The following is a 13,318-nucleotide window of genomic DNA, read 5'->3' as shown; positions in this document are numbered from 1 at the left end:
ATTTTAATGAAATAAATGTAAAAAAGATAAACTCGAAATGTTTAATTGATTTATTTCAAGTATTTTTATTTTAACCAAAATGTGAGACGTCACACCACCTCCCTTTCCCTTATCACAAAATGTCACAAATCTTCTCCAAGCGTGACAACCACTTATTCAAAATTACAATTTGATTTTTTTTTTTTTTTCATTTCTGGAATCTTAAACGTCCAAATACATAACAACGAAGAATTTGTTTCTTCGCTATAATTGTTTCTTCTTCAGTAATCAATATTTCTTCTAGAATCATTCATGCACCCCTCTTATAAGCGATTCCTTAGAGTAAGTGACACACTTTAAAAAGAATAAAAATGTATCATTTTCCTCTTTTTTATTTACAAATCCTTTTCATTTTAGCAATCCATGTAGAAAAAAGAATAGATATGTTTACTTGCGCAATTTTAGATCTCAGCTCTTCAGGCGTGACGTTAAATGACGCAGCAGTCACGTGAAGTTATCCATCCAATGGGAGAGTCTTTTTATCTGAATGACCGCCAAATTTTTATAGATTTTGCCATCCTCGCCGTCCACAGAAAATATTTATTTGTTTTTATTGTAAACTTTGCAAATACTGTCACCTAGGGGGTCACGACGTCCGATTGCCCCCATAGATAGGACATCGAAAGAAGCAGCTGTTGATGTTTCACTTGGGAAGAGAAAATCACTCCTCTACTTCCAAAAATAAATGAGCCTTCACAGGTAAGCATTTAAAAACAAACATCTACTTTTAATCGTTTTTGAAAAGTACCATCTTTTAAATTTAATTGATATAAATATGTTTTTTTTTAATCATTCTAAAATGTTTATAATTAGCAAATAAATTTTAAACAGAAATTATATCGAAGCACTTTTTATCAGCATGTTGGTAATTTTTTGTTCTTATGTTTTATCGAGGTTCACAAAAACCCGAGTTATTAAGAAAAAAACCAGTCCACTCGAATTTTTAGGGGGTTTTTAATGGAAAAAAAACCATTAATGAAATAAATTTAAACCTACTTAAAAATCCATTTAATGAAATAAACTCCGGGGAATAATCCCCGGAGAATAATTGGATTTTTTCATGAAACGACCCGATTTCGCCCTGACATAAGTTAGTTTTTTTTTTAAATATATTCTACCTGCATATTTATATGTAGTAAATATAATAATGAGATATAGTATGAACTGAAAGAAATATTATCGTGATCTGTGGCAGATTCATCGCCAATATATTTAAAAAAGCCAGCGATATTTTTTTTAAAAAAACATTACAGAAAGGGACCAACTTGTAAGGTATAACTCGTAGCCAACAAAAGAACATACATCTATATGGGGTTTTTTTGTTCGTATTTTTTTTCTGAAATTTTGCAAGTTTAAAATCTGACGCCTTGGCGATTGCAGTTGGCGCGACAGATCACGATACGGAAATATCTATGAAGTTACTGAACTTATTCTTTGTAAAATATAAAGCATAATATGTTACGTTATTGATAGTTTTAAATTATAAATAAACACATTTGCTTTAAAGTTATTGAATGGCATTTCTAGAGGTATTGTATACATTCATGAAATAAAATGCCCGTATCTTTTGAAGTCCAAAGTCCATTAGTCTCAAGTCCATTTTCATTTTTCAATGTATGAGTTCTTCATATGTCTTAGAATGTACAAAAATATTTACAACTGTTATCGTTAATATACATTTGGTTTTCGTAATGTATGAAAAAAGATTATACATTTTAAGCCTTTGTTTTCTGTGTTATTACCTGTTTAATTTTTAAAAATAAAGTTATCATTGTAAAAAAATAATTTTCTATTTAATGCATAATTGTTTTTGTCTTACTTTTAAAATTAAAATTAACATTGTAAACAAATTCTTTTCTATTTAATGCATAATTAAGTTTGTCTTATTTTTAAAAATAAAATTATCGTTGTTGCATATGAATTTATAGTCAACTATCATGACATACAAATTTAACAGTAGTTGTTCTTATGTTTCAGAACTCTACTTTTCAAAGAAATATTTTAGAATATATTTTTTTTTACTTTTTGGAACATATCTTGTTCTGAACTTGTTATCACGCTATCTCGTGACATGTAACCGCTATGTCGAAATTTTTTAGTACCCCTTACACTTTGAGAAATCAAGAGTATACTGTATTTTTAAATATGGATGTATGTAATATAAATTTGTCGATGTATTTTTACAAATCTCGAAGAGTTTACAAGGTGTACATTTAAATCTTAAGACCTAATATTTCCCCAGAACACTTTTTTTTTCTGTTACTATAACCTTTTTAACATATTTTTCGTAAGTAAACGCTATATTTTGTTGAAACTTTCTCTTTAATTGAGAAAAAATATATTTTATTTTGGAAAATATTTGAATAAGTAGCCCATGTGTTAAAATAATATTGAATCAATTAAGATAGTAATTGTCTATAATTATAATTTGTAAAAAGACACATTTTTTTACGATTAAAAATTTGTGGCATTTTTTTTTTATTTAATTGTTGGGACTGCCTGAATTTGTCCTTTCAGACAAAAAGGATAAAAAGAAAAAAAACGAAGAAAATTAAGAAAGTTAATGTTTTATTTAATCCCAACATACGTTATACTCACACTATTGTATTGATATATTTTGCTTTGGCTTTATTGATTCAATATTAGAAAGCACTCCTTTTTGCTGTTATAATCGTGTGAGCTGAAGAAGAGATTATATCTTTTCTTCATTTTGTTTTCCGGTTTTTTAATATATAAATACATTTTTCCAATTTTTTTAAAAAGATTTTTAATATTTTTGCAAAAATATTTTATTTGAAATTTTTCTTTTTCTCTTTTGATTAATATTATTTTTCATGTTTTCTCTCTATTTTCTCGATATTTTTATTCTCTTTCTCTCTCTGTGAGTGTGTGTTATAGTTGTTATAGCGTTATAGTTGCGGCAAACTTGAAGTAATGACAAATTCGCCTTCTATTGTGGGTTATCATTTTAACGTACTATTACTTAACTACGAATGAAACTAAATATGCATAATATCACAAAGTGGGGAATTCCTTCACTTTAACACGCAACAACACTTCAAGGAAAACACAGTTCAGATATCTAAAGTAACACCGGCTATATTTTTTGCAATTGTTCGTGAATTGCAATTTCGTGGATTTTGCGAGTGTTTCTTGATGTTTGTGCTCTCATGTTTCTTTTTCACGCTACCATCAACAGATATAAGCAGCATCTAATAATACTGCATGCCCTATTTTCATAAATAAATTTATAACAGACTAAAAAACTTAGAATTCCAAGTAATTCATATTTTTAAATTGGAGAAACCCTATCCTATTTTAGAGGTATATTGTAAAAACGAGAATGTTATTTTACTTATTTAACGAAATACTATAAAATTGTGAATCGAATGATTTAAATTTATTCATTTTTTTTAAAATTTCTTCATTCTAAATATATAAGATAAGAGTAGCTTTAATGAGAGGTCTCTTTCAGGTGAATGGAATAAAAAATGGAGATGAGCAATGGTCCCCCAATAATGGAATCAGAAGAGGCTAAAAAAGAGATCTTAAATTCTCTCTTCCAAACTATCAATGTAGCCAAAGAACATTACAAAGACCTCGTGAAAACAGTAAGTTTGCTTCTTCTTCTCTTTCTATTAAATGTTTTTTAGGAGTTCAAAATGCACTTTACATTGAGAGATTTTACACTTTCGCGTCTCTTGAGAATGAACATTCTTCCGTAAAAAAATAAAAAATACATTTTTCTTGTATTAACTGTTGAGAATGGAATTTGTTCTCTAGAAAATGGATATTCTTTTGTGGTAACTGTTGAGAATGGAATTTGTTCTCTAGAAATTGGATATTCTTTTGTGGTAACTGTTGAGAATGGAAATTCTTCTCTAGAAAATGGATATTCTTTTGTGGTAACTGCTGAGAATGGAAATTGCTCTGTAGAAAATGGATATTCTTTTGTGGTAACTGTTGGGAATGGAATTTGTTCTCTAGAAAACGGATATTCTTTTGTGGTAACTGTTGAGAATGGAAATTGTTCTCCAGAAAATGAATATTCTTTTGTGGTAACTGTTAAGAATGGAAATTGTTCGCTAGAAAATGGATATTCTTTTGTATTAACTGTTGAGAATGGAAATTGTTCTCTAGAAAATGGATATTCTTTTGTGGTAACTGTTGAGAATGGAAATTGCTCTATAGAAAACGGAATTTCTTGTGTAGTAAGTGTATACAATGCTACCTACTATAGAAAACGGAGATTGTTCCTTAGAGAACGAAGATTGTTCTGCAACAACTATAGAAAAGGGAAATCATTCTGTAGTATATGCACTGTGCAAAACATGAGTATATTATTGCGTGTAAGATTTGTGAAATCGCAAAATTCCTTTAATGTAAAAATTCCAATTTGACTCTCTGTATTGAATTGTGAACCAAGATAACTCAGTGGTTAAAAGTGTCAATGTAGAGGACTATGGTTCGATCCCCAGTTGCGCCATGAAGCCCATCTTTATTTTAAGTTCAGCCAAAAGAATACCAGAAGTCACGAATATTGTAATGTTCATGGTTTAAGTCATACTGTTTGTTTAATATCATAACCGGCGTGAAATAGCTGACCCGTTTTTGGGGTTACCACTATTAATATTCAACTCCATAGCCTTCTCACTTTGAACCCAATCCAGAGGAGAAGAGAACTCCTGAATCAAGGATTAGGCCAAACTAATCTTCGGGTAACACACTTTATTTGTACCAAATCGTATTTAAGTTACATGGAGAGGAAAACTGCGAAATCTTCCAATGGGTAGCCCGAGGATAAGAGGATCCTAACTCATGATTACTGACTATATTTTACTTCAATACTGTTCTCAGACTTATTAATTAGTGTATCACTATTCAAGAGTTTATTTCGAAGAAATATGGGTCTCTTAACGAATCCTCCACAAATTCGTGAAAGTGGTATCTTTACAAAATCCTTCACAAAAATTGTAAAAGCTGTCTTACACTATCCTATGTAGTTGCATGACAACACACTTGATTACTAACTAGCAAAACAAAAAATAGTGGAAATTCTTAATTTTCTTTTTTACTTAAGATTATTTATCGTTTTTATAATTATGCCATTCTGTAAATGTAACATATTTTAATTGTCAATTTTTGTTTTTTAACTAATCATTTATAAAAAATGAATTCTAGGGCTAGTGTAGTTATGGAGTTATTACTGACCTGTCAATTTTAGTTTTTCTCAAACAGTATTTATTAACAATATTAAAAAACTAATACGTTAATACTCGTTTTTTTTATTACACATAAAATTATAACATTTTAACAGTAGTTGTAAAATGTGTTTCTGAAGTTGTTTTAGTTCCCTTGCTTCTCAGAAAACATTTTATTTTGATCAGCCAAACTCGGTTATAAAGTAAAAACCAATTAAACTTTTAATAAAATAATATTTTTCGACTAAATAAATTTTAAAAATATACTTCTAAGTACAGAGAGAGTAAGTTGTCTTTGAAACTAATTTTTTTCCTTAGTTTTGTTTTGTTCTAGTCTATTATGCTGTAGTAGTTCTTGTGTTGTCCAGCTCTGTTATTAATTGAAAATTGCTATTTATTAAGCTTTAAGATTAATTTATACGTATTTTGTTAAGATTATTTGTATTTTATTCGAGATTGTATTTTTAGATTAAAATTATGTTCTTTTTTAGTTTTACTTAAAGTAATAATTTAAAAATATAATCATTCTTGTGATTGGACGCACTAACTAATACCTCTTAGAAAAGAGAAGACCTCAGCACGGGTTATCATAAACAAGAAATTTGATTTAGAAGACCGAACGTAATATCTTTCGTATTTTTCCCCCACTACGCAGCTTAGTACCCCGAACGTAGTGAAACCTTCCTTATTTTTCCTCCACTGCACAGTTTATGTTCGCTACGTCGGACTACTAAATAATCTAAAGCCTAAATAATCTACAGAATGTCTAAATTATCTAAATAATGTGCACATTAACGGTCTCCACATCTTTAAAGTTCAAAAGTCATACTAATCCATCAAGTAGTTTGTTGATTATATGAACGTGATTCCTTAGATACAGAAAAATAAATAAATGAATGTGACAATTTTAATTTCCTGAACTGCAAAAATATTTTATATGGTTTTACTCTCGGTACTATTTTTTCGTAGTGTTCTATCAACAGATGTATTAATTGACTTAAGTGACATTTTGTTAATTTATGGGTATAGAAAATTCTAGTTAAGATTTCTAGTAAAGATCACCTAAGCGAGTACTTATTAGGCAATGTGCTGCTGGTACTTTTCAGATTACCTAGATAATTTTCGGATTATTTAGGCAGTTAGAAAATTATCTAGGTAGTTTGCAGATTATCTAGGTAGTTTGCAGTTTACCTAAGTAATTTACAGATTATCTAGGTGATGTGACATTTTGTTAATTTAAGTGTACCGAACATACTAGTTAAGATTTCGAGTAAAGATCACCTAAACGAGTACTTATTAGGAAATGTACAGATTAACTAGGTAAATTTCAGATTACCTAGGCAGTTGGCAAATTATCTAAGTAGTTTTTAGATTATCTAGGTAATGTGCAGATTATAGAGGTAGTTTGCAGACTATCTATGTAGTTTGCTGTTTACCTAGGAAATTTATAGATTATCTAAGTAATGTGACATTTTGTTAATTTAAGTGCACAAATTGCTAGTTAAGATTTCTGGCAAAGTTCACCTAAACGAGTACTTAGCAATATTCAGATTGTAAGTATAGTTTGCAGATCACCTTGGTAAATTTCAGATTATCTAAGCAATTAGCAAATTATCTAGGTAGTTCGCAAATTATCTAGGTAGATTGCAGAGTATCTAGGCAGTTAGCAAATTATCTAGGTAATGTACAGATTATCTAGGTAGTTTTCAGTTTACCTAAGTAATTTACATATTATTTAGGCACTGTACAGATTATCGAGGTTGTTTGCAGATTATCTAGGTAGCTTTCAAATTAACAAGGTAATTTGAGAATGAAACATTTTTCGGCACCCTAGTTCACATTAGCTAAATAATTTACAGGATGATTTATTTCTACACTTTAGAGGTAACACTATTACGAAGCATAAGAATAATTATATAACATACTGCTAGTTTTCTGGGGGCAAATTGTGACGATTAAACCTTTTTTTTTGAAGAAACATTTCTTGAAATGCATGTATTTACATTGATTTAATATTTAGATTAATGAAATATTTTACTTTCAGACTCAAACTGTGTATCCAGGATTTGAGTTCGGTCATTACGATGTCCACCATCTTCCATTTCTTAAGATTGACAAATCAATAGAGGTAAGTGTGCAAATCTCGGGTTTATTTTAATAAGGGAGTTCTTTCCAAAATCATAAATAACACTGGGCGTTCTCTGAAATACGGGAACAGTGTTTAAGCTGATTAAATTTTTCAACTACAGTCGGGCTTCAATTTAACGAACTTTTTGGAACTCTCTTTGGAACCGAGAACATTTTGAAAATTTTATCGTAAAATAACTTCCAAATAGCGAAGTGAATTTTCAACTTAACGAACTTTTCTTTAAGATCCACATTCCCTATTTCCCGAAATATTTCAGAGCATTTCAAACTTGTTAACGCATTTTATGGGAAAATGCCCTCGAATTGATTTTCGACTCCACTCAATTTTCAGAGAAAGCAATAAAATCCATTTCCCTTTTTGTTTGCATTTCAAACGAAAAATGAACGAATTTTATCAGTAGCAATGAAACTTAGGAACGCATTTGGTAATGTATGTTTAAAATTACTTTCATATTAAATGCAGATAGAATTTTATACATAAGTTTAGCTTTTTATAGTTGAAAATGTATGTAGCATGATAGTGTAACACTGGATAATGTTTTGCTCTATTCTTGCTTTCCATGCAGATTTCTTTTATATGGTTACGATTTATGAAATAAATATTAGATACAAGTTTACAAGAAGAGGGTGTATCCATTGCTATTTTAATTATGTCCAGTGCTTATGAATTTAAAACCTGTTTTGTGTTGTTTAAGTATTTTAAAAGGTGATTTTCTTTTTAACGAATTCTCCATATAACGAACGTATTAACGGGATTTAGCGGCTTCGCTAAATAGAGATCCGACTGTATTTGAAAACGGCTGTGGTTTTAGCATTACCTTACGTATTATCTGTTTCATTGTTTCAGGAAGCTGATTTATGGTCCATCATTCAACTGCTACGGAAATATTCAGCTGTGCTCAATCACATGACCCAGGGGGAACAACTAGAGGAAGAATACCGCCTTTCCATTATGCAAGCTAGATGGAACATTGACCAACTTGTGGATTATGCCACTTTTATGGCAAGAATTATGGAAGAAAAGGACGTCACAGACGAAGGTCCACTCGTACTTCCAGACGAACTGAAGTTAGCGTCCAGTCCATCCAAAAGACAGAGAAGAGATATTTTGACCATCAGGGATTATGGGAAACTTCTGTGCTACATTGAAAACGTACTGATGCAATATAATGTTTAGAGCTCTCGAGAACGCCATTTTGTCAGGATAGACACATGATCTGTAAAAAACAAAGCTGAGAACTCTCAATTGCAATTCAATGGATATAAACATCAAAAATCATTGAATTATTCATTTTAGCTACGGAAGTCATTGGTTCATAAATTTCGTGGGCAAAAGTGCAATTTAGCTAAGACAACGATAAGAGCTGGAAAAAATTCTCAAGAGAGAGATTAAAAACCAAATTTAAAACTAATCTAAATATTTCTAAACGATAAAGAGGGGAAATAATGATAAGTCATATTTTAAACGATTCAAGAAAACGTTTCCACAATTTCAATGTCTTCAGTAAGAAGTTTCTGTGTATTCTGTAGGGTTTAGCATTTGGAAAAATTTTGAGAACTTCAAAAACACATATACCTCAAGAACAGCTTAAAGTAAAAATATCACCTATTTTAAAAGCGTAGTTTATGACTATATTTCATTATATTTAATGCATTTTTAATCGAATGCATGAATATTTTGAGGTATTGAGTTAGGTGTTGAGTTGATTTTAAAGTGTGGGCTTAGGACCCGTTTTTACTGCATACGATTCACGAACCTCCGACAACCATCGAGAGAGAAGAACATGATTGGTTTAGCTTTTCGCGGGCGAATACATTTCACCAATTGGGTTTTAATTCTCCTTCGACGATCATCGTATATGCTTGAATCGCATGCTGTGAGAATAGGCCTTTTAAAAATAAAAAAATATTCATTTACAAATTATGTTCGATATTTTAATCCATTCGATGTTCGTCCCAAATTTGCTGAATTTTTTTTAAAAAATCCAAACAGCTAGTACATTTTTAAAAAAGAAGAAAACATTATAAAACGTTTTTTCTTGTAGGCATAAGTGACTTCAGTTGCGAATGACTTTATTTATAAATGAACTTTTCAAACTCAAATTATAAGAAAAATAATATGAATACAACTTTTAAGCAACGATTCCACACAAATCGTCTTTTTGAAATAGTTTAGTTTTATTTTTAAACTTTCGTTCTTGAATTAAATACGTTGTCTCAATACATGCTTTGCTTTGATAGTTGTATAGAAATATTTTATAAACTGCGTGAATGTAAATATTAGAAATTAATCTACCTCATAGAACATGCGAAAGTAGATTTGACCTCTTAAAACCTTGTTTAACATTAAAAGCGTTAAAGAATGAAGAAGAAAAACTTTTTTATGTTAAATTGAAATAATACAGAAGTCGACATTATTTTAATACTCAAAGCACCTCATCAGGAAGACACGATGAAAATTTTTAGAAACAATCAATTAACATGTAGAATACTGACTTAGATATATTTCCCCCTTTATGATTAAGAATAAAATATTTTCTTACAAAATATTAATCTATTACTCTGTTTAGTGAAGTGGACAAAACTCGTTTAGAACTTTTTGTAATTCTAGAGAAGTGTATTTTTTGCCTTAAATAGTTTTGCTACTTTATTTTTCTACTTGAGGATAATATTTGCGAATGCTGTGCTTATTTTGAGATTGCTGCGCTTAAGATTAATGCATTTATTTATCTATGTGAATAATGCATTTATGCTTTTATCTACGTAAGAAATATAAAGGTGCGCCTTTATATTTTTTATAAAAATTCGATGCATTTCTGTACAGTTGCATTGATTTTAGCTTTTAAATTGTTAGCAAATATTCTACTGTTGAGAAATATTATAAAAATACAAAATACGTTCAAAGTTTGAAAAAGTTTAGTATTTTTTACTTAAAATGAAAGATGTTCTTTAATGACTGCCCATCTTCTTTTGTGGCTCTACAGCCCAATGTAGGCATTGTCCTGCTAAATAATGTGGTTCCTATATTTTATTTTCTTGACGATGGAGTTTTAGTTGGACATTTTAATTACAGTTAGATCGTTTATTTATATCATCTAATCATCACTTTTTGGAACTTGAGTACATTTCAAATTAGATATTTTTCTGGCCCATATTTTCATTCATTCTCATTGACCGCTCTTAATATGTATTTTAGGATTCTTGTTGAAAGTGAAACAAAAATTATGCTCATTGCATTTAATAGTTCGAGAGCTTAACCTTAAATATGGTAGTTAACTAAAGCAGATGTGTTTAAGTTACGAAAGGATAATTTAAATTACGAAATCAGGCACAAAAACGTACTTCATTTGACATGCATTTTTTCAGATGGATTTGGATTTTTTACTCTCGATACGGGGAGGGGATAGCCGCAATTTTGAAAATATGACCCCCAATAGTTTTGGCAGAAGACCTATCTGAAGTTTCCCTTCCTTAATTTTAATTTCGTTTTTTTCCATACACGAATTTTAAAAAAAATCATAACATTCGCTTCAAAAATAAAATGCCATGCAAAAAGTGCTTTAATAATTATTTATGGTTTTTTTATTGTTTTGATTAATAATAGTAAAAATATTAAACAAAAATAATGAATTGCGAGGTATGCAAACCTTAACATTATTTTGGAGAATAGAAAACTTGAACAAAAATGGTCAAATTCTCCTTGGAAAGTGAAACTTTAAATCCATGGCTTTTTTAAAAAAAAAAAAATTTCATAAATAAACGAAAATAACAATAACGTGTCTAAACTTTCGATCGCTCTCCTGACCAAACTCTTGGAACTATTTTTTTTTTAAAATTACCATTCATATCTTGTGAGTCTATAATCGAAAACCTTCGAAAATAAATGGTATTTTTACTCAGAAAATTTATATTTTTTTACTGTATACCGTTAAAAGTTAGTCCAAGTGTATGATGATCTAACCAAAAGTTTCTCAGGTTTTATTTCACTTTTTAAGTACTGTATAGTGTGTACCCACCTTCCTTAATCGCAATTTGTTAGATATAATTCGTCTATGGTAAGAACTCCCTCCACCTCAAAGCCTGAGGCCGTCTGCTGCTATGGAAATAAGAATAGCGCATTTCAGGGAGGGTAGTTTTTTTTACTCCAGGGCTGACACAATAGACAGAAGAAAAAGATTCACTTTCTCCAGCTGACCTCAGCAATTATCCTAACAATTACCCCACAACCCTAATTGAAATAGTTATACCTAATTACCATAGTCACCGCCACGGGTCCAGACGAATGGCTAGGGGAGTTCTTACTTTAGGCAAACTATATTTATTGTATTTTTTCATTGTTTATGTATTTGTTTTTCGGACCCAATGTGTTCATTTTTCGTTTTGTCTTCAGTTTGTACAAGAATTCAAAAACTATATTTTGAGGGCGATCAATATAAAACACTCTGTATAATACAGTGAAGGGTTCGCGTGTATTTTTAAAGACTCAAAAAAATATAATTTCATTAATTGTTTTATTATAATAAAATATTTGCTTTATCTAAAAAACAAACAACAATGTTTTAGAATATTTTTGGAAAAATTATCATGTGAAAAATTTTTTTTTGGAGACCTGATAGTAGACAGGATTTTTGCGATAAATACGGCTCCTTAAAAAAAACTAATGAATCTGTCTTATTAAAACCTTCCACATTTCTCAAAGAGTAAGGATGATACTTTCTCCCTTATTGCTTGTAAACAGAACAGGCGTCTCAAAGTTACGAGAATCCACAAGTTTCTCCTTTCCTTTACAATGGATTCGACATATTTTGTTGTTTTTTCTCTCCAACGTTTCCATAAAAAGTTGAACTATATTTCAGTGGAGATAAAGCAAGATTTGAGGAAACCATGATAACGGAGAAGAGAAGAGTGTGGACTCGCGTAACCTTGAGATTACCTAATCCAGTAACACAGGGTAATGATTTGTCCCGTAGGAAAATATTCTTAGTTGGTTGTATTATTGTATAATATTTTTTAAGAAAGATTTTCTTGTATTTGAATCTTGTGTAACCCCTTGAAAATTAAAAAAAAAAACATTAATGTCATGAATTTCAAAACAATTCAACTGTATTATAGTTTTTCATATGTCATCTATTTATTTAGAGTCAATCTACGTGGATAAATGTATTTGTGTTTAATAAAGAAATCTAACAAAAAGCTGAATATTACTCTCGAAACAGCTACATTAACTTCATGAAAAGTGACATTGTTACCGTAAATGATCGACATCAAGAGAATGTCGACAATCACTTAGTCACTTTTTTGAATATCTAAAATATTTGCTATTTCCAATTCGATATTAATTTATTCGGTGATTATCCCGGAATGTTATATTTCTTCTATATTTTAATACCTGCTGAGGATAGATTAGAAGAGAAACATCAGTGTTTGGAGTATCGGTTAAATGCATACCGGGCAGTGGCACTTGACATTATGAAAACATTGATGTAGGGCATACCGGGCAACTATATACTCAGCAGTAGCATTGAACCCTAAAAAAACATTAGTGTAATGTATACCGTGCAGTGGCACTCAACTAGGCCTATTACATATTTCGGACATTTACCAAAGCGACTGTATGATTGTCAACATTCACCGGTGGAAGTCAGCAACTCCCCATTTCTGTCATTCACAGTAACAGCATCAACGATAGTAATTGCACATTTTAGTGAAACAATATAAAAATGTTATTACTTTGCTACTGATTACTTTTGAGTCATTGAAAAATATTTTGCTTTTTTTTTTTTTCGTATATTTGTTACTCTTAGTTCTTCGATTTTGCGGCGATTTTATCAATTTTCATTTGTATTCGTGAGGACAGGACTATCTGGAATGCTGAAATCGTTGCTGGGTTTTTCGCGCCTGGTGACAAAGAAGCAGATTTCAAGCATTTC

At 30.2% G+C, this 13,318-nt stretch overlaps 1 protein-coding gene across 1 annotated transcript; it reads left to right on the top strand.

Moving 5' to 3' along the window:
- The first annotated feature begins 528 nt into the window (after window positions 1-528).
- On the top strand, window positions 529-11,982 carry LOC107449590 (uncharacterized). The gene is made up of 4 exons (XM_016065170.4): window positions 529-738; window positions 3,515-3,650; window positions 7,285-7,368; window positions 8,236-11,982. Exons 2-4 carry the CDS (start codon window positions 3,531-3,533, stop codon window positions 8,563-8,565), a joined length of 534 nt encoding a protein of 177 aa, XP_015920656.1. The 5' UTR covers window positions 529-738; window positions 3,515-3,530; the 3' UTR covers window positions 8,566-11,982.
- The last annotated feature ends 1,336 nt before the right edge of the window (window positions 11,983-13,318 follow it).

This window comes from Parasteatoda tepidariorum, chromosome 9, assembly GCF_043381705.1.
Source record: "Parasteatoda tepidariorum isolate YZ-2023 chromosome 9, CAS_Ptep_4.0, whole genome shotgun sequence".
Classification (NCBI taxonomy): domain Eukaryota; kingdom Metazoa; phylum Arthropoda; class Arachnida; order Araneae; family Theridiidae; genus Parasteatoda; species Parasteatoda tepidariorum.
Note: the sequence above shows the minus strand (reverse complement) of the source record. Positions and strands in the feature narration are given on the sequence as shown.

Excerpts from the sequence above, each read along its gene's own strand:
- LOC107449590 (XM_016065170.4), top strand. The coding sequence starts at position 3,531 with ATGGAGATGAGCAATGGTCCCCCAATAATGGAATCAGAAGAGGCTAAA. Across the intron at positions 3,651-7,284 it reads ACAAAGACCTCGTGAAAACA|ACTCAAACTGTGTATCCAGG; the intron begins GTAAGTTTGCTT and ends TTTTACTTTCAG. Across the intron at positions 7,369-8,235 it reads AGATTGACAAATCAATAGAG|GAAGCTGATTTATGGTCCAT; the intron begins GTAAGTGTGCAA and ends TCATTGTTTCAG.